Source organism: Equus caballus, chromosome 6 (genome assembly GCF_041296265.1).
Source record: "Equus caballus isolate H_3958 breed thoroughbred chromosome 6, TB-T2T, whole genome shotgun sequence".
Classification (NCBI taxonomy): Eukaryota; Metazoa; Chordata; class Mammalia; order Perissodactyla; family Equidae; genus Equus; species Equus caballus.
Window position 1 is genome coordinate 85,383,728 of NC_091689.1, and position 21,522 is coordinate 85,405,249.

Below are 21,522 nucleotides of genomic sequence, written 5' to 3' on the forward strand. Positions count from 1 at the left end.
TACTACCTTTGACGTTTTAGGCAATATACATGTAAAAATTCAAAGAGGAAGTATCTAAACAGAAGAAAGGCAATAATAAGACAAAAACCAATAAAATAGAAAACAGAAAAGCAAAAGAGACTATTAATGCAATCAAAAGCTGATTCTTAGAGAGGACAAGCAGCATTGATAAAACTATTGTGAGACTGATCTGGAAAAAAAGAGAAAAGATTTAATTTATCAGGAATGAGAAACATGACATCATTATAGATTATACAGACATTAAAAACTTCAAAATGAAATATTTTGAAATGCTTTGCAAAGCACCTTTGACAACTTAAATGAAATGAACCAATTCTTTGTAAAATACAATCTACGAAAGCTAATTCAAGGTGAAATAATTAACCTATATAGCTCTATAACTATTAACTAAATAGTTACTAAAATATTTACTAAAATCATCCCACAAACAGAACTCTGGGCTCAGATGCCTTGATTGTAGATTTGTATCAAACATTTAAAAACAAACAAAAATACTTACTCTATACAATTTTTTTCATAAAATTGATTATTGAAAGCAAATATTATACCATTATCTGATGGAGTTTCCAATGTATATAGACATAATATAAATGATACCTGAGAAACCTCATAGCAACAAAAAGAATAAAGATTTCATGTGTGTGATAATATGAATAAATCTCAAATTAGCCTGCCATGGGAAAGTACATACATATTAAACAGAAAATACTATAAGATTTACGTGATAGACAATTTTAGGAAAAACAACCCAAAGCTCTTGTAAAAGATTAATTGGGAGAGAGCACAATCAAATATTTTGAAGCAATAGAAATGTATATATCTTGATTTCAGTAGTAGTTATAAGGAAGTATATATACATTTGTCAAAACATGTTTGAATGCTACACTGAAAATAATTGCATTTTGCGGTATGTGACTTATACTTTAATAAAATTGATTTAAACAAAATATGTCATGAAGTGGGAGAAAATGGATGCAGTAACTGTCAGGATTGGAACCAGCATTTGTAGAATTCTATTACAAATCAATAAGAAAATAAAGTTCAATCGAATAACAATTAGACAAATTTCTTCACAAAAAAGCAAAGCTAATGGACAGTGAACATATGAAATGTGATCTTTTTAGTACTTAGGGAAAGGGAATTAAATTCACAGACAGCTACTGCACAACCATCCAAAAAAAAGTCCATCTTTTCCATTCTATCTACTTCTACCCTACTTCAGATCACTTTGATCTCACATTGGATATGAAACATTCATGCTCTTACTGGACTTCCTGTCTTTTGTCATGATCATTTTAATGCATTTTCCTCACGGGATCTAGAATAAATTCTGAGATGCCATCTCAATCCTGTAGAGTAGGCTAAGTACATCTCCGATATGTTCCAGTAGCCATCCCTTTATCAGAGCTGTATCGTATTGCTTATTTATTGTTTGTTACCCAGAGACACACGCGAGATCTGTGAAATCAGAGACTGTCTTGTTCTCAATAGTATACTCAGATCTTATCACATTTCCTGGAATACAATAGTTTCTCAGTGTATGAATAAACACATAGATATTTATGAACAAAGACCAGGATATATTCTCTACTTACATTTCAAAATCCTACCTGACAGAAGTCCTGTACTCCTATGGTTCATACAGAAGATACTACACTAATGTTGAAAACACTTCCTTGAATATGAGAGTCTGTATCATGCTCCCCTGACCTTCAGGGAATAGATTTTTGAGCAGTAGAATATAATCACTCAGCCTAGGCATTTCATCAGCTCTACTGGTCACAAATCCTTTGGACTATTCATTTAAATTCTTTCTAATATAGACCATGTGAAAAAAAATAGCAATCATAAAAAACAAATGTAAGGTAAAAAAGTTCTACGTATGATCTAATGATAATTTCCCATGTGTTATACTTCTCTGAAACTTTTGAGGAAAGTCCTCTAACTGTGTGGGATACTATTTTCCATTTTACTGAGCACATAGGACAAACTACTTAGTCTAGAACTACTAGCTCCAGTTAGACTGGAATTCGCATTTCTTTGGATGGTGTGTTATCAGACGGCTAGCGTCAACCAAAGCTTGCTCCTGGGTTCCTTCTTTGACAAAACAGTCTCTGATGGAACCTACGTAACTAGAGGCAGCATTGAGAGTTTCCAGACACTATCAAAGAGGACAAACTCTGACATAGGCTCATGGGCAAAAGTTTTGTGTAAATGCTGTTACCCTATCCTGTTCTGCAAATCTTCGCTGAAATATCTGTAATAGCTCAAATTGTGAAACACAGGATTGCTTTCCTTGGAGCCCGTCTTCCTTCCTTCCTTCTTGCAGCCATCCTCTCTTCATTCCCTATTGTAACCTCTAGCAAAAGTCCTTGCTCATCCTGTTATCCCAGCATGTAAAACAGCCTGTTTGTCCTTCTAGTTACCTGCTTCAGAAAGACGTCTCAGAAACATTCTGACAAATTAGTTATATTTCAAGTGTAACTTACTAATTCTTGTTTAATATGCCTAGATATAAAAAAGTATTTATATTTGAAAAAAGATGATTTTTTAGATGAAATGTCAAACCAAGTTTCATTAAGTTGAGGAGATGTATTTATACAATTGAGATTGTGCTTTTGTGTGCGCACTCACACGCACGTGTGTTAGCAAAGGGAGCCATAGATGTTACAGTGTATGCCATCAAATTTGACTATTTTATTGCCCACATACTTAACCAACTAATAAAACAGGCTTAGAGCCCTCCTCATTTGCTTCCATGATTAATATTCTTGAAAAAGATATGACATTCAAGAAATGAAATTAATTTCTCATATCCTAATGGAATATGTAAATTTTTTAAGTACACACAACATATAAATGTGTGTTTATGTATAAATGTGTGTGTGCGTATATACTTTTGGAAAGTGACAGAAAATATGCTAATTACTTTCTCAAATTTCCGAATAGAAAAAATATTGATTTGAGAAACGTGAACATACTTACTTTTTAGTCTCTCACTCAGGCTTCAGTTTTTTGTTTTATAGACACAGATCCTTAGTGGACCTTGAAATTAAACAAGACTTACCAGTAGTGACATGATATAATCTAGTCATGCTTCCTCTCTTAAAAGTAGGAATGGCAATGCATGCACAGGCTATCATTTTTTGTATCCCGATGTTTAACATTTAGCATGAATTACAGCATCAGTCCATATTTAAAAAGAAACTATTTCTGCATAATCTTAATAGTTATATAGAGGGAAAGACTAGTAAACGGGCAAAGGAAAACCATAAATTCTCTTTGCTCCTTGAAAAGTTATTGATCTGACCCAACGATTTTAACACAGAGTAGTCCCCTTAACAGTTTCACCACTGAGATGATTGAGGATACTTTACATGGCCAGCTGTAATAGGTAAGATCAACTAAGTTAGAAAAAAGTGTCCTTGGTGACCCCACTTCAAAATCACTAAGGAATATAAAATATAATTTATATAAGAAAGTTAAACAAAACAAAAGCTAACTAATGCACCAAGGAATGGGACAGTGTCCTTGGAGACTGAAAGATGCATTAATAACACAAATGTCGAGATGTATTATCAGTGTACTAAATGTTTGCTGAAATGATGATCCAAATAACATTTTGTTTCCCCATTCACTTTAATTTACATTTTGTTGATTACTAATGATATACAAAAATTTTCCTAATAGTTATCAGTAATTTATGCTTTATTTATGAACAGAATATTACTACTCTTTCATTGCTTTTGAATAAGAATGATTCTTTATCCTTTTCTAAGATATTCACATATTTTCAGGATGAGGATATTGAATTTTCCCCAAAATGATTGGGCAGTTCTTCTAAATCTGTTTAATAAAAATCAATCAGTATATTACATTTTTGATCTTATCTTTGAATTTGCTTTTAGAAATTATCTTAATTTCTTTATTTGGAAAGAAAAAAAGGGAGCCATCATCACTCCAGAAATTTTGAAGAACTTCTAAAAATCGAGAAAGAAGATAAGCTTCCCTGTCTACCTCTGTCTCAGTTTCACTCCATATTTACATCATCTTATTTATATCACCCTGGCTGGGAACCAAAGGAAAAGGGAAAGGATACTTGCTACCTAGTATTGGATTGCCAATATTAACCATTAGGGTCACAAGTAAAAAAATATTCTTGACAGTGGAAACTGATTACTTCATGGAGAAGGGTTGGTGTCAAGGCAGCATGATGGACAATAAGAGGGAGTGGGAGGTCATTATACAAAGCGAGAGATGATTGAATAATTGTAATGGTACTTCTTCTTGGATAAGAAGGGGAGTAAAGAACACATTGAGCTAACAAGTAGAAATTACATTGGTCTAGACTTGGAATTTCTAAAAATGTTAAATAACAAATGTGAGCAATTTATTAAAAAATTCTAAATCAGAGGCCAACCCATGGCTGAGTGGTTAAAATTCAACGCTCTCTGCTTTTGCGGCCCAGGTTCATGAGTTCGGGTCCTGGGAGTGGACCTACTCTACTCATCAGCCATGATGTGGAGGTAACCCACATATAAAATAGAGGAAGACTGGCACAGATATTAGCTCAGGGCTAATATTCCCTAAGCAAAAAAGAGGAGGATTGGGAACAGATGTTAGCTCAGGGCAAATCTTCCTTACCAAAAAACAAGAAAAAAAAACCCAAAAACTAAATCTTTTATCCATCAAGAAGGGAGATGAAAATTCCTGTGTCCCTTCCCACCCACCATTCCATATCATTATAGAAGGTTGCAATGTCCAACATATATGTCTAGGATAAAATGAAAACATTATAAATGTTCACAACTGATACAATTTTAAAGTAAATGAAAGCATCTTTTTAAATTATGAAAAATGAAAATATCTACTTATATTTTATGTAACTGGAATATAGTGTAGCTATTTGTAGTCTAGTTTCACACTGATACTAAAGTCTAATACAGAACATCTCAAAGCCAGAAGAAGAAAGTGCTAAAACTAAAATGTAATTAAATTTCTTGAATGAAACAATGAGAATATAATGCATAATCCGCTGCTGCATGTCATAGAATCTCTTTCTTAAATTGACTCTTCCTTGACATTTTTCATACACATCATGCATCTATGACAGTTTTATTTTGTCCTCTTCTCCCTTGCCACCAACTTCCCCTAAAAACATTGCTCATTGCCTGTTAGCCTCTTGTATTTCCTTTCCATTACCTTCTCTTCAATTCTACCACATACTGATTCTCTTAAGGGGTTGAGAAAGATAATATCTAAGTGGAAGCACAAATTTTTGTGGTGACATGTTTGTTTCTGTCACATAAAATACTAACTTTTATCAATATGTTAACTAAAGTTGAAATTTACAAAAACCCCAGCATATCATGGATTGATGGTCAACTCTAGCTTCTCACAGGCTGTGAGTTCAATCTCAATATTTTTGCCTACTAAAATAGCTAGTAAAATGTCCAAAAAAATAAGAGTGGTTTTAGCCAGAAAAGTAGAAATGATGATGGTGAGATATGGCTAAGTTCCAGCATATACATGGAGTTTTAAAGCATGAGACTGAATGATAGCACCTTGATAATAAGTGTAGAAAGAAAAGAAAACAGATCCCAAGGCTGAGCCTTGGGGCAAAACCCAACATTCAGAGATCAGAAAAATCAGAAGAGATCAGCAGGAAATCCGTAGAAAGAACACATGGTGAGGTAGGAGGGACGAGCCCCAGGTCAGCGTGGTATCGTGGAAATCAAGTGAAGAAAGAGTTTCAGGCAGGTAGAAGGCCGCCTATGTTCTCTGGTTCCTGCATGAAAAAAAAAAAAAAAGGAAAAATTCTCTCTGGAGGAGATAAAATCATATTTGGCCCCAAATTCTTTTTGTAAGTAAAACTTCAAATACAGCGTCTAGCAAATGATCAGAGATACGAAACAATTAGGGGAAAAAAATCCCCAGAAATACAGAAACAAACCAATAGTGTCGCCACATGTTGGAATTATCTGACACTTTATTCCAGCACATTATGTGTACTGTTTTCAAGGACAAAAGCTGAAATCTAATTTCTGGATAGTCAACCTCTGTATGTTCTCTTTCATAAAGTACATTTAAATAAGGATTCACTTATGGTCTAGGTGTTAGGCCTGTTTTTTCTTTCTCACTTCCCCGTCCACAACTGTCTTTTTCCCACTTTACAAAGACAAGCACACCTTTCACCTATCCTTAGTCTTACGTTAATATAATACCATAATTACTTAGCGAACCTCAGTGATTTCCATCTATGGGGCATCAAAGAGACTGTTCAAAATATTGACATCAGTGAAACACCCTTTATTCAAGGCACCATAGCCAACCACATTTCTTTTTTTGAAAAGATGCATTTCCTATGCAATTTCACTTTTAATTTTCATTTTTTTTTTCATTTAAAGAAATAAACTCCAAGGTTGTAAATATGTAACACATAATTTGTAAAGACACCACATCTGTTGTATACATTGTTGGTTATTAGGAGTATAAAGGCACTGATAAGGGTGGTGTGTAAATTTGAAACAATAGAATTTAAGGTGTGGCTGAAAGCTACAGGATATAACTTAAAATAAAAAGCTGGGTCTGCCACCAAAAATTTGAGAACCTGATCTCCTTGTGACTCTCCAGAGTGAGATCAACTGGCTGTGGGTTATTTCACATACGACATGAGGTTTTGAAATGGTGACTTTTTAATTTTGTCCTTTTTTTGTTTGTTTTTTGCTGAGGAAGATTAGCCCTGAACTAATATCTGTGCCAGTCTTCCTGTATTTTGTATGTGAGTTGCCATCACAACATGGCCACTGATGAGTTGTGCAGGTCTGTACCCGGGAATGGAACCTGGGCTGCTGAAGCGGAGTGCACTGAACTTAACCACTAGGCCATAGGGCAGATCTCGAATTTTTTGTTTTTTTATACATGAATAGTTTGGCATTAGAATTCTTCTGCAGAGTTTCCATTTTTCTTTGTACATTCATACCCACATCTGTCCATTCAATATCTATATTTGTGGTGATATCACCATGGATTCTTTTTTTTTAGTGTTGTAATTCTTTACTTCTATAGTAATTTTTGTTTCAGTACTCATCATTTTGCAAATTTGGCCTTCATAAAGTCTCCTGTTTCATTCTGGAATTTCCCTGTTGGTTTTTAAGCACAATGATGCTGTTAAAATGCTTTGAGAATTTTTCAAAGGACAAGTTTGAAATCATTAGTCTACACTGCTGCCTCTAATTCTAATACAACACGACTGAATTCTCCTCTCGTTCATATTTGATTTCCCCCTTCCTTTTTTCTGCAGTGAGATTTCTATTTCTCAACATCAATATATTTACTAATTTGCCCAATGCTAAAATTCACAAAAAATAAAATCAGAATTCCTCCATCAGTAGCATCAATGATAACACACACAGCATACAAAGTTAAAGATGTATTTCTAATCCTTTCAATCTTTAGGATACCTCCCATGGAGAGTCAATGATCAGAGCATGATATTTTAAAAAGCTACACACTAAGTTATTTTTGTTTGTTTCTTTAACTTTTTACTGCTCTGGTTTTTCATTCAGTGTGAAATATTGTCTTGGTTTGTCTCTGTTTAGATTCAATTGCAGTTTTTTTTCCCCTGTAATATGGTACCTTAAAACTTTGGAATATATAAAATAATGACATAGTTGAAAAATGAAAATTTTCTTTAAAATGTATACTCAAAAAATCTTCATGTGTTTACTTCATTTCTTGAAAACATTTTTGCATGAATGGGGTAAGAATGTCAAACTTTCAATCACATATTTATTTATTTATTAAAGTAAAAAGTTCAGCACTCAAATCCTAAGTGCGGTATGAGGCATTAGATGTTTATCATCTATCTATCATCTACCTGTCATCCACCTATCACTTACTTAGCTGGAAGTATTGCATAATGGTTAACAAATTACAGTTTAGAATCAAAGATCTGATTACAATCCTGTCTCCTTAATTTTTAAACTTTGTCACGAGTGTGACCAAGTAAAATGATTTCCCTAATTCTATTTTTTCTTTTTTTAATAAATATCCACTGTCCCAAGTGCTTATAGGAAGAGTGATTTTCTTTTCTCTCTCTTTCTCTTTTTTTGGTGAGGAAGATTGGCCCTGAACTAACTCTGTTGCCAATCTTGCTCCTTTTTTCCCTCCTCAAAGCCCCAGTACATGGTTGTATATCCTAGTTGTAGGTCATCCTAGCTCTTCTCTCTAGGATGCCACCGTAGCGAGGCATGATGAGCAGTGTGTAGGTCCATACCCAGGATCCGAACTGGTGAACTGCAAGTCTCCAAAGCAAAGTATGCAAACTTAACCACTTGGCCACGGGGCTGACCTCTAACTCTGTTTTTTCAACAACAACAACAACAACAACAAAAATGTTTGTAATTATGTGTATTTTGCCTATTATGGTGATTAAAGTGAATGATGTGTGTATAACAATTGGCACAGTACTTCATGCACAGTAAATGCTCTATACATGACATGTGTTATAATAATTAGTAAGACTTCAAAAAGGTTGAACTTAGGTGCACATCCTCAAATAACTGAACAAAATATTTGCTCTCAAATCATAATATTGTGCAGAAGTTCTAATTTTTTTCTTAATATTAAGCACAGTTGTTTTTTAAATATAAGTAGGAGTAGTATTTCTGTTAGGTACTCATATATTGTTGCCCCAGTGGTAGTTCACATACTGAAAACTCAAAAATAACTCAAAACTCAAAACTCAAAAAAAAATTATCTTGGTATCTTGGGACATATGTAATTATTTACAATCCAAAATAATCTATCAGTTTGCAGTGTCTACATGATTGTTTTGAACTGAGCCTTTTTTTCCTGTGCTGAGGAAGATTTGCCCTAAGCTAACATCCTTGCCAATCTTTATTTTATACTAAGTGGACTACCAGCATAGGGTAGCCACTGACAAAATAGTGTGGATCTGGGCCCAGGAACCGAACCCAGGCCACTGAAGCGGAGCACACTGAACTTAACGATTAGGCCACCAGAGCTAGCCCTGAAATGAGTATACTTTTTTCATATTTTTTTTTTTTTTAAGATTTTATTTTTTCCTTTTTCTCCCCAAAGCCCCCCAGGACATAGTTGTATATTCTTCATTGTGGGTCCTTCTAGTTGTGGCTTGTGGGAAGCTGCCTCAGCGTGGTTTGATGAGCTGTGTCATGTCCGCGCCCAGGATTCAAACCAACGAAACACTGGGCCGCCTGCAGCGGAGCGCGCGAACTTAACCACTCGGCCACGGGGCCAGCCCCTGAAATGAGTATTTTTTTAATGTGACAACTCTAATATTACGTTATATCATCATGCTTAAAACAATAAACTTATTTTTAATTAAGTGATGAAGACAAAGGCCAAGTAGTGTTTTGTGGGCTCTTTTGAATATTTTTTCATCTTAACTGTTTCTCCTTAGGGACACTATCCCCTTAGATTTCCTGTAGAGAAGCATTCACTCCTTGTAAATAATTCGAAACAAGCAAATATTTCCCAAGTTTCAACTTAACCATCTCAGTTACGATAATCTTTATGAATGTTTGTGAGGTGGAATTAGTTGGATACAATTCTTATAAATTATCTGATATTAAAAAGAGGAGTTTATTAGAAATCTTTTTTATCCAAGGCACAGACACTACCATATGTTCAGATATATGTGATAGTGCAGAATAATCATGTTCCTAAAGCAGTCACACTAACTCTCTGCTTTGAATTAAACTGAGAGATTATTTTATACTCATCTTCCTGCCTACAAAATTCAATATTGTTTTCCATTGAGTATGTTTTCGTTTCATTATGGTTAATCCTTGCTCAGGCAGTCTAGAGGAAAAAAAAGATACCAACGTATGCTGCTAATCCTAAGTAAAGTCGTGGTCTTACTTTGTCTTCAAAAATTTAAGAATTATTACAAATACCATGTAAATTACGTATACATAAATTAACAGATTTAGAGTTCATATTTTATCATTCCTCTTTGAATAAGACATTAATTATTCCTCATTTTCTATTTTCTGAATCTGTAAATGCAAGAGAGTAAAGTTTGATTTATACACTTGCATCTCATTTCTAATACTTTAGCGTTTAAACCAGATGCTGCAGGTAGAACTGTGGAGGAAGTGATGATTGTTTCACTGCTGTCTAAGTAGAGAGTCTGAATGACTGTAGATGTCAATCAAACGTAACAAGGTGGGAGGATATTTTTTCCTGGGGAATTGACTTCACATGTTCAAATACATTTTTAAAAAAACAAAAATTAGCTGTTTGGGAAAAGCTAATTCTGATCAAAACTTTGAGCAATGACAACTTATCATTGATACTTATGAATTGCCGGATCCCTACTGGTTATAGAACAAATATCTGCTCATGGTTTTGAAATTATTCTGGTACAAACACTGAACTTATAGGAATGCTCAAGGCATTTTGCAGAAAAGGCAGAAGTTAGAGCAAGGACAGGGTAACAAAATGAACAGGACCAAATGAAGATGAGATCAAGGAAGAAAGATTTAGACTCATCTATGATTCTCTAAGAACTACCATTTCCATCAACAGCCTCGAGATATTTCATTGGGAAATTAGTATAAGAGGAGAAGAAATATGCTAAGAAATACAAAATGAAAAAAAATAGTTTGCTATAGGAATAAATTGTTAATCTAAATAATGTAAGGAATATTGTTGCCAAGCTAACACTTGTGCCAATTTTGCTCTATTTTACGTGGGATACTGCCACAGTGTGGCTTGATGAGTGGTGCCAGGTCTATGCCTGGGATCTAAACCCATGAACTCTGGGCCACCAAAATGGTGCATGCTAACTCAACCATTGTGTCACTGTGCCATCCCTGGAATAATTTTAATCAGAATATATATTCATAAATGTTCTTACTACAAAATGTAATTATTTGAATGAATAAAATTATTTAAAGAATTACTTATTTTTAAATATTTAGAAATATTTAGATTGCTCTCTATTTTTCACTCAAACTATATCATAACATATAGCTTGTATCTAGTATGGAAGTTTAATTGGTTTTTGAGAAAGGTAAATTTTCCATTATATATTCTAAGCATTTTTTTCCTCTTTACAAATTTGTTTTGTCTGTTCATATTACTGAAGTATCTTATTGTAATAGCTTCAATTTACCATCTGGGGTGTTCTTTAAAAATTTATTTTTAAGCAATAAAACGTTTGTCCAAACTTTAACTTTAAGAGTGGGTTGTCCTTTGTCTCAGTACCATTAATGTGTTCTTCTTTCTTAGATCCATAGCTGGATTTTGTGTGGATTAGTACAGTTGCAAGTCCAGTTTCTAATTGCTAACAGGCTCCCACCATTGCTATAATTTGCTCTGTTATTCACTTTGCTTTCATCATTGGCTATCTGAGATTCTCAAAACCTGCAACTGCAAATATAAAATACTATCAGAATGCGATTGTCCCATCCAAATCATCACAGTCCTCCTAGACCAATACTTCCTTAGATTAATGGTCACTGAGTAGGTATCTGAGTGCTGGCTGAGGACATGAGGACACAGGCAATGTGACAAGAAAACAGTGATTTTTCATTCTCACAGAGCTGCATCTGGAAAGTAGGCTTAGACTCTACATATCAATAACTGGGTGGAGACTCTGAAGAGATGTAATGCATCTTCTGTATTTTCTCTTTTATTCTTATGGTCTCAGTACATGTAGAAAAATGCTGAAGTCCTGAAAAGATTATCTTTTTTGAAAATGTGGTTATATCTGTTTTCTATTTAGTTTCAATTTTTTGTAGATTCAGCTATTATTTGTTTTGCTGCGGTATTATATACTTACTCTTTTTTTGTCATTTTCTGTGTCTTCATTAGCAGTTCATAGAGAACATACAAGAGACTATAATGGGGCTCTAAAAAAATGTCACTTTAATATGAAGTCTAAAATTTCAGAATTTAACTGTAGATCTTAATTAATTCCACTGACATAATTTTGTTTTGGTGATGTTAGTAATTAAACATGAATGAATTGTTTTTGAATCCTGCACCAAGCTTTTATCTAATTTATTTAACAAATGGATAAATTTGGAATTAGTTACCAGTGACTGGAAGTTTGTAACTAACTGTTATATGTTTTGCAGGTCAATTTCCAAAACTGAGTTGACTTTTATGGTGCTTTTTAAAAATAGTTTCTGTTGCACGGTTCTAGATTATATCTTCAACATGCAATACAAAATTGTAAATGAGTATGTTTATAAATATGGATCCTTTTATAGATCATTTCCTGAATATAAAGCTACTTGTGTAGTTTCTTATTTTTTTCCCTTTTCATTTCTAGAATTTGATTGAAATTATGCAAGGGAAATGAAGAACCATACAAGGCAGATAAAGATTTTCCTTCTGGGATTGATGGATAACTCTCAATTACAGATTGTGACTTTCTTCTTTCTACTTCTAACTTACATGTGGAGTATAATGGGAAACTTAACTATCATTGCCCTTTCTCTACTGGATTCCAATCTCAAGACACCAACATATTTCTTCCTCCATAAGTTCTCTTTCCTGGAAATTTCACTCACAAGTGCTTGCACTCTCAGATTCATAATCCGCATTGTAACTAAGGAAAAGACTATTTCCTATAATGGTTGTGTATCTCAGTTATTTTTTTACATATCCTTGAGAGTTACAGAATTTTTCCTTCTGGTCACGAGGTCCTATGACTGCTATGTTGCCATCAACAAACCTTTGCATTATACATCCATCATGAACAGCAGAGTTTGTCATCAGCTTGTACTCAGTTCTTTGGCAACTGTATTCCTGGTCTTTTCCTACCACTGAGTTTGGGTCTTAACCTGGATTTCTGTGCTTCAAGTATCCTTGATCATTTCATTTGTGACATTTCTCCTGTTCTGCACCTTTCTTGCTCCAACACACATTTACTGGAACTGATTGCTTTTTTTACCAGCCGTGATGTCCCTCATTGTCACATTGTTATTAAAATTGTTTGTTATTCTTACATCATCAAGACAATTCTAAAATTCCCTTCAGCTCAGCAGAAGAGAAAAGCCTTTTCCATCTGCTCTTCTCATATGATTGTTGTCTCCATCACTTCTGGTAGTTGTATTTTCATCTACATAAAGCCATCAGCAAGAGAAATACGTCATTTTAAGTAAAGGAGTAACTGTGCTCAATACTTCAGTTGCCGCTTTGTTAAACCCATTCATTTATACTCAGGAACCAGCAAGTTAAGCTTCAGAGCTGAATTTAGAAAGATAGTTTCTGTTTCAGACAAGTAATATTATTTATTGGAGTAATTAACGTGAGAACATAAAAGGAACATTGAACAAAAACTATTATGACTCTTCTAGTTTAAGAATTGACCTCCAATATTTAATCATTTGAATCACTTTAAGTTACTGGAGCTTGGAAACTCTTTCCATTCTATACATGCTGACTTTAACTTCATGCTCTTCAAAGTGAAGCCTTTCCATGTTAGGAATATAAAATTGCAAAATTTACTTTCTCTAAAAGTAGGATAGAATAAAATAAATGAAGAGTTTTGATTGCATTATACAATATAACTTCTTGGATAGCTAGCTGTATCTTAAGTAATTTAAATAAATGTACCATGTTTTATTAAAAGCCATATTCTTTAAAATTCTTGGATAAATTGAATTTTGTCGTTATTAAGTATGCTTAAGATGGCCCAAGAGACTTTGCTCTTTAAAAGAACAGTGTAGAGAGTTATTCTAAAGTACATTTTTGAAATGTCTATTGTCTCTCTCTATATATATATATGTACATAGAGAGAGAGAGAGAAAGAAAGTGAAAGAGAGAGTGAAAGAGAATGATAAGATAAATCATACAGGAGCCAGCCCCATGGTGTAGCGGTAAGTCCGGTGCACTCTGCCTCTGCAGCCTGGGTTTGCCAGTTTGGATCCTGGGTGCAGACATATGCCACTCGTCAGCCACGCTGTGGCAGTGACCCACATACAGAATAGAGGAAGGTTGGCACAGATGTTAGCTTGGGGCTAATCTTCCTCAGCAAAAAAATGAATAAGTAGATAATAAATCAGACAAAATTAAAACAACTGTGACTCAATAAACGGCATATGGAGTACCGTGTACTATTTTCAGAGCATGTCTTTAAGTGTGAAATCACAAAAATGTTAAAAAAAAAACAGGCTTGGACACACATTCTCACAACATAATACGACTTCTTGTTGTGAGCTTTGTTTGCCTTACAAGGGGAGTCATGATGGACCATGGGCTGTACTAAAATAATCAAATCATTTTTTCATGTGTGAGTAGTAGACTTAGAATCAACTGAAAGCTATTAAATACCCCAAGAATTGACTCTTTAAGAGTTTCTAGAATTTCAATGTTAGAATATTATTAGAGTTAATTGAGATCTAATTTTGGTATTTTATTAAGAAGCTTGGAGGTTACAAGACACATGGGAAGATCTTATCTATTTTCATTCTTACAATGTTAGGAAATGATGATTTGTTTTCTAGCCATCAGTAGTATGCTCTTATGTTAACTGAAGTTTTCACTTGTTATTTTCTCTCTTTAATGTGAAACTATTTTTAGGTTAAATTCAGCCCTATTAATTAATTCTTTTGTGAATTTTGGCGTAATTTTAACAGCACATAATGATAAAAATAGCATATAGCATCAATATGTTAATTATGAAATTATTTACTAAGATGTTCAGGAATAGGCATATGAATGCATTTAAAATTAAAATATTAATTAAAATTAAAAATTAAAATATTTTTATTGTTAAAGTGATGTTACCATCTCAGAGAGCAGTAAGGAATGTATATGATCATTCTTCAAAATTTGTATGCCCCTTTAATGCTATCATCAGGTCTTCAAAATATTAGAAAGTGTGCCTAAATGTGCTGCAATTCAAACAAAAACTTGCGCATGAATGTTCATAGCAGCACTGTCCATAATAGTCAAAAAGTGGAAGCAACCTAAATGTTCATCAACTGATGAATGGATAAACAAAATGTGATATATCCATGCAATAGAATATCATTCATCCATAAAAGCAATGAAATACCAACACATTCTACAACCTGGATGACTCTTGAAAACATTTTGCTAAGTGAAAGTAATCAGACATAAAAGGCCACAAATATTATATGATTCAGTTTGTATGAAGTGTCCAGAATAGGCAAACCCGTAGAGATGGAAAACAGATTGATGGTCTCCAAGGGCTGGAGGAAGGGTGTAATGGGGAGGTCACTGCTTAACAGATACGGAGGTTCTTTCTGAGGTGATGAATATGTTCTAGTATTAGATAATGGTGATGATTGTGCAACTTTGTGAATGTACTAATAGCCGTTGAATTGTACCCCGCCAAATTGTTAAAATAGTGAATTTTATGTTATGTGAATTTTACTTCAATAGAAAAAAAGCAGTTTTGGAGAGGGATATAAAAATTTTAGATTGGATTGGAAGACCTAAGAGCCTTCAGGATCCTAACTTCATGATTATCAGCCCACTTTATGGAAATCCTTGACTTGTTTGGAGGGGAGATTGAAATGTGAGACGAGAAGATAGAATGTGTTATTAACAAGAATAATGTTGATTGCATAGCTCATGCATTTGGTGATAGTGCTTTTTAATTTAGAAGAACCACAGGGAATAAAAGACCAAGAGGACTTATATGCCAGTCACTGTGCCAGCTATTAATCCAGGAACAAAGGGTGATAGACTGCTAAGCAAAAAGCTGAGAAAAATCAACTGTTGACATCTAAAGTGACTGACTTTGCACTCATCTCAGAAAAGCAAGCCACAAAGCAGCCAAAATGGAGGCGAGCAGAGAGAAAGCGATGGAAGCACGAGAACATGGCATATAGATTGCATGCAAAAGAGTGAATTAACAAAAATCATATAAGTCTGTGTAGAATTAAATACAATATCAGTAGGTAAAACAGCAAGATAAAACAATTCTAAAAAGATATGGCAAGCTTTAGATTTTAAATATGGCTTCTTATCAAAATTCTTTGTTCAGTCATTATAAAGAAATTTTTATTACATTTATTTCTAATAAAATATTTAATAAGAAGTAGGAATTTTTATGCCATAAGTAAATTTCTAGATAAAGGAGAATTAAAATGACATGTTACAGTTAACATAGCTATCTGAAGTCAGCTATTTTAATGACAAACATAAGGTCTTAGACTTAAAACAAACTTCAAATTTTTATCAGTAATGTAAGAGCTCAGAGAAATATACAGACTATATTATAAACCACAAATGAATAAAGTTTTCCTCTGCCAGATCAGGAGATAAAGGACATTCGCTCTACGAAAATGTAATAGTAATCTTTGCTCAATAAATTTGAACTAGGGAAAGTCCCATTAAAATCTAGACCTGTGATTCTAACCTTCATATCCCAACATAATTATTTCATGTTGCAGGTTAATAAACATGGGAAAATCAATATTTAAGAATCATCTATTTTCATATACAAACTAGAGAAGATTTAAAAGTTCTCTTTATAATGTCACCCTTACAGACTTCCTTACTATAATGCATTCTTGATTTGGAAAGAAAGGATTAGAATAACAACTAGTGAAATATGGGATTTCAAAAACCACTTTATTATTTTCCACAAAGTATTATTAAAGCAAAAATTGCAGTATTTCCAATTCTATTAATGGCACGTGTTTGATACATTAATAAATAGTAGAATATGTTAATTCTAAGTATTGTACTGTAAAACAATATTTCCAAGTTATTTTATGCATTTTTAAATAGTTTGAAGATTTTCTGCCTAGTATGTTTACTGGAGGAATAGCAGCTCAAAAAAGCAAGACTCTTAATATATAAAAAATCACTACCCTAAGTTAAACGATGCGCATTTGCTTTCCTCATGAAATAACAACTTACTGAGAAATTTTAATGTCACATTTTCTTATTTACATGCTTAGAGCTGTTTTCACAAGTGACATGCAATATAGATTTGCTTTACCTCCTCACAAAATTCACTTTTGTTCTTTCAGTCAAAATCTGAATCAACCCATTGGAATAAATTGCATGTGGAAACAATATCCAGAATTTGGCACAGGATGCAGTATTGAACTTCTTAAGTATACTGAGTAATTTTTTTAGTGATAGAAGCTTATCAAAAAGACACAGGACCAGCTTAAAGAGGCTCCAACCGGATACATTTGGAAAAAACAGAATCAGATTATAAAGAGAAGAATGTATTATAACTCACAGAATACGATAAAAATATACAAAATTTTTACTCGTATAAAAATGAGTAAAGAAATAAAAGAGGACCAAAAAAGCTCTCTTACAGTAAAATGTGAAATAACAAGCATAGAAGGAACAATGGAGTTAGAAAATCTCAATAGAACTGAAAACTAGTTGGTAAATGATGAGGAACAGGATTAAACAAATTCTCAAATTATCGCTTAACTAAAAAATTAAAATCATCAGTGGCAAGACCTGGAAAACAGAACCTAACCAAAAAATCAAATTTAGGCTTACAAGAATAATGACTGAATGTAGAGTTAATAAGTTAACAGAAACAAAATAAAAATATATTTAACTGAAACTAAATGAGGTAAGAAAGGAAAACTAAAGAACATAAAACTCCTGGGATAAATTTAAGTGATGGTAAGATAGGACACAGAAAGCAAAAGATAACCATAAATAGGACTTGGGTAAGATGACAATAGAAGTTTCTGATGTTCATCCCCTCGCAGAAGGGACATTATCAGTGAAAGTTTGTTTTCTTTCCTTTTTCTTTGTTTCTTTTCTTTTTTCATTGGCAAGTGCACTGTTACTTGCTTCCAAACTCAAAGTTCTTCAATTTAGGAATGTTTTCTTCAATTGTCCCCTTGATTAAAATTCTAATATCTATTCACTTTCATAGTTCCTTATTTTTTCCTATTTCTGCTGGTTGGATATCCTTGATATTTTCTTAAATCATTCAGTTAGCCTTGTGTTGATGTGAATAGCTGTCTGATTTCACCAGCATTTAAAATATGGTGTTCCAATTAGCTCTTATGCATCTATCCTAATTTTGCAATTCATAATAAGTGGCATTATGTTTAAATTTGTTTTATTTAAATGTCTGCCTTTCAATTGAAGTTCTCTCATGACTAAGTATAAATAGGTAATACATCTTATCAATGATTGTAAAGATGTTTCCATTTCTTCAGTTCTGATTATTCCCAAACTCCCGTTGAGTTTCCCGTTGAGTTTCACATTGTTGTTTTTATTATTTTAACAGACTTGGGATGCCTTACGTGGTTTAATTTATTTATAATACATATTTTCTGTTGTTTTCTGTTTTTTATTTGATTCTTAGATTTATGATATTAATTTTGATAACTTTGTTATAGAGGAAGAGAATTTTATATTTCACAATGAGGGAAAACACCATGTGTGAATTTGGTTTGAAGAAAGAAGAAAGAGTTTGATTCAAGCGAGATTAAGAGTCAGCGTTAAATGTTTTTGAACAGATTAATCAACTACATTATAGGTACAAAGCAATGAAACAAGTTAGAAGCTGTAGATAAATATTTAGAGGACTTTCTTCTCTCATTTTACTCTGATTTAACAAAACTTTGATTTCTTTGAGAGAAATGTAATCCTCTTTATAGAGTCATAAAAAGCTTGCTTCACTTGCTTATTCCTTAAGGTGTAAATGAAGGGGTTCAACAAGGGAGCAACAGAAGTAGTGAGCACTGAAACACCTTTATTTATGGCCACCTGGTCCTTTGCCGAGGGCTTGACATAGATGAAGATGCAGCTTCCATAGGCGATGGAAACCACAATCATGTGGGATGAGCAGGTAGAAAAGGCCTTTCTTCTTTGTTGGACTGAGGGGAATCCCAGGATTGTCTTGATGATGTATGTGTAGGACAGAAGTACACACACTAGGGTGATAATGAGTGCAAATACAGCCACAAGGATAATCATTTGTTCTATTACCCAGGTGTCTGAGCATGAGATCTTTAGGAGGGGTGCCGCATCACAGCTAAAATGATCAATGGCATTGGAGTCACAGAATTCCAGCTGGAGACCCAAGCTAAGGGGTGGGAGAATGATCATCAAGCCGGACACCCAACAGCAGACAACGAATAAGGTGCACACCCTATTGTTCATGATGGTCATGTAATGAAGGGGTTTACAGATAGCAACGTACCGATCGTAGGACATGGCTGCCAGGAGAAAAAATTCTGTTGCTCCAAAGAAAATGACAAAAAATATTTGACTTGCACAAGCATTATAGGTAATGGTATTTTCCCCAGTTGATATACTGTACAGAAATCTAGGAATGCAGACAGTGGTAAATGAGACTTCTAAGAAAGAAAAATTTCTGAGGAAAAAGTACATAGGCGTTTTAAGATGGGAGTCCACCAGAGTGAGGGTGATAATAATCAGGTTACCTGTTACACTCAACATGTAGGTGAGAAATAGAAAGATAAAAATCAAGATTTGCAGTAGTGGGTCCTCTGTCAGTCCCAGCAGGATAAAAGTTGTTATTACTGTGTGGTTTCTCATCACTGCCTTATGAAATCTATTCAGTCGTCATGTGAAAAATTAAGAGATTTTATGAGGAGGTAAATATTCAAATTCTGTAGCACAAGATTGCTAGAAAAGCCAAGCAAACCGGTTCACATTTATTTCCTCTTTTTACAGCATGATCAATATTGCCACTTTTCCAACAGCCTTCCTGAATTTTATAAGTATGAGCAGTAGTTTATTCCTTCAGAATTCATGTTGTAGTAAAACAATCCATCTTTTTCTCAGATCATTCTTTACCCATCAAAATTGAAGAATGTAGTTGATTGTAATTCATTACATGAATTGGATTTAAAAGTAACTTGAGGAAAAAAGGATTATATTGCTTCATGTGTACTTAAACGTCCTTTATCCGAGACAAATCCTAGATATAGGACATATCCAGATGACTGAGAGGATGAAATCCTTTCAACTGTTGCTGTCAAAGCATTTTTTTTAAGGGCAAGATGCTTTTCCCTTGGAAAACAAACAAACACCAATGACAACCAAACACAACACTGGATCCTGAGATTTTCCTTTGGCTTTTTATCCTTTTCTGTTTGTATCCCTTATGCTTAATACATAGATGGTTTGATGTACAACTATTTTATCTATAATGTGCAAAAATATTATGCTCAAGATATTTACAGGAGGAATATCCTAATATACATTCATATTGCATTTCAGTTAACTGACTGCGGTCCCATTTCTCTCAAAGTCATTTAAGCTTAAACTTCATGTAATTCTGCTGAATATAGTCTTCCAGGCTGTGCCTTTTTTCATTATGTTTTTAATTCCTTTGAAAATATACTAGTGTTTCCACCTTCTCATCTTACCCCTGCTCAGTTTAACTTTAAGCCTTTGCAATATGACTTTCACTTCCAACCCCCTACTGCTTTCCAACACCTAGGAAAACTTCAGTGTTGAAACCAATGGCCAATTTTTTTGAAGAAGAAGATTAGCCTTGGGCTAACATCTACTGCCAATCCTCCTCTTTTTTCTAAGTAAGATGGTCCCTGAGCTAACATCTATGCCCATCCTACTCTATTTTATATCTGGGACACCTGTCCCAGTGTGGCTTGATAAGCTGTGTGTAGGTCTGTGCCCAGAATTTGAACCGGTAAACCCCAGACTACCGAAGTGGAGCACACTAACTTAATAGCTGTGCCACCGGGCTGGCCCCACCAATGGCCAATTTTTATAGTCATCCCCATAACAGTTTTTTAAAATTAAATTTCAGTCATTCTTCAAATAGATTCCATGCCGTCATTCTGATTTTCCTCCTAACTCTAGATTTCTCTTTTTAGTGTCCTGCCCTCTCTTCTCATTCTCTGTTCATTGAGGAAATACTGTGTTCTCCAATATTCCATCTTGAGGCCTATCCCTTCTTGTTTTCTGGTTGTTATTTTTCTGAGTCCATACTCTCCCAGGATGATTTCACTCGGTGCTATTTATTTGATTGTCACTTATGTGAAGGATTCCAAAGTCCACAACTTTGCAAATGAGAAACGTTGCTAAGTATACATCACTAGTTGGATGCTCCACAGACACCTCACATGCTGTACGCTCAAAGTGAAATCTTGCTCCCTCTCCAAGCCTTCTCCTCTTCCAGTGTTGACTATTTCTTGGTAAAGATTAATCTCCTTCGTGTGGCTTGCAAGGCCCTTCATGAACAGGGTCTTCCTTATTTCCTCACCTCATCACTTTCCTCCCCTTTCTTCCTCATAGCTTAAGTTCCACTAACATTTACTGCTAGTAGTTCTTATTTTCTACATGTCCCCTCTGCAAGGGCCCATCCTCTGGCTGTCTCATGGCTCTTGGTCCTTCAGGGTTCTCCTTAGGTATCAGTTCTTCAAGGAACTCTTCATTGACCCACCCAGAGTATGTGAGATTATGATCCTGTGTTATTTCCAAGTGCCTGTTGCATACCCTGTCTTGGAATATATCACATTGTATACTTCAGTAGGCTTA

At 34.2% G+C, this 21,522-nt stretch overlaps 1 protein-coding gene and 1 pseudogene across 1 annotated transcript; one reads left to right on the forward strand and one right to left on the reverse strand.

The window, feature by feature from the left end:
- On the forward strand, positions 12,376–13,245 carry OR6C345P (olfactory receptor family 6 subfamily C member 345, pseudogene; annotated as a pseudogene).
- OR6C2 (olfactory receptor family 6 subfamily C member 2) lies at positions 18,601–19,551 on the reverse strand. The gene is given in 1 exon segment (NM_001390933.1): positions 18,601–19,551. A coding segment is annotated over 1 exon segment (951 nt).
- Positions 19,552–21,522: the final 1,971 nt, after the last annotated feature.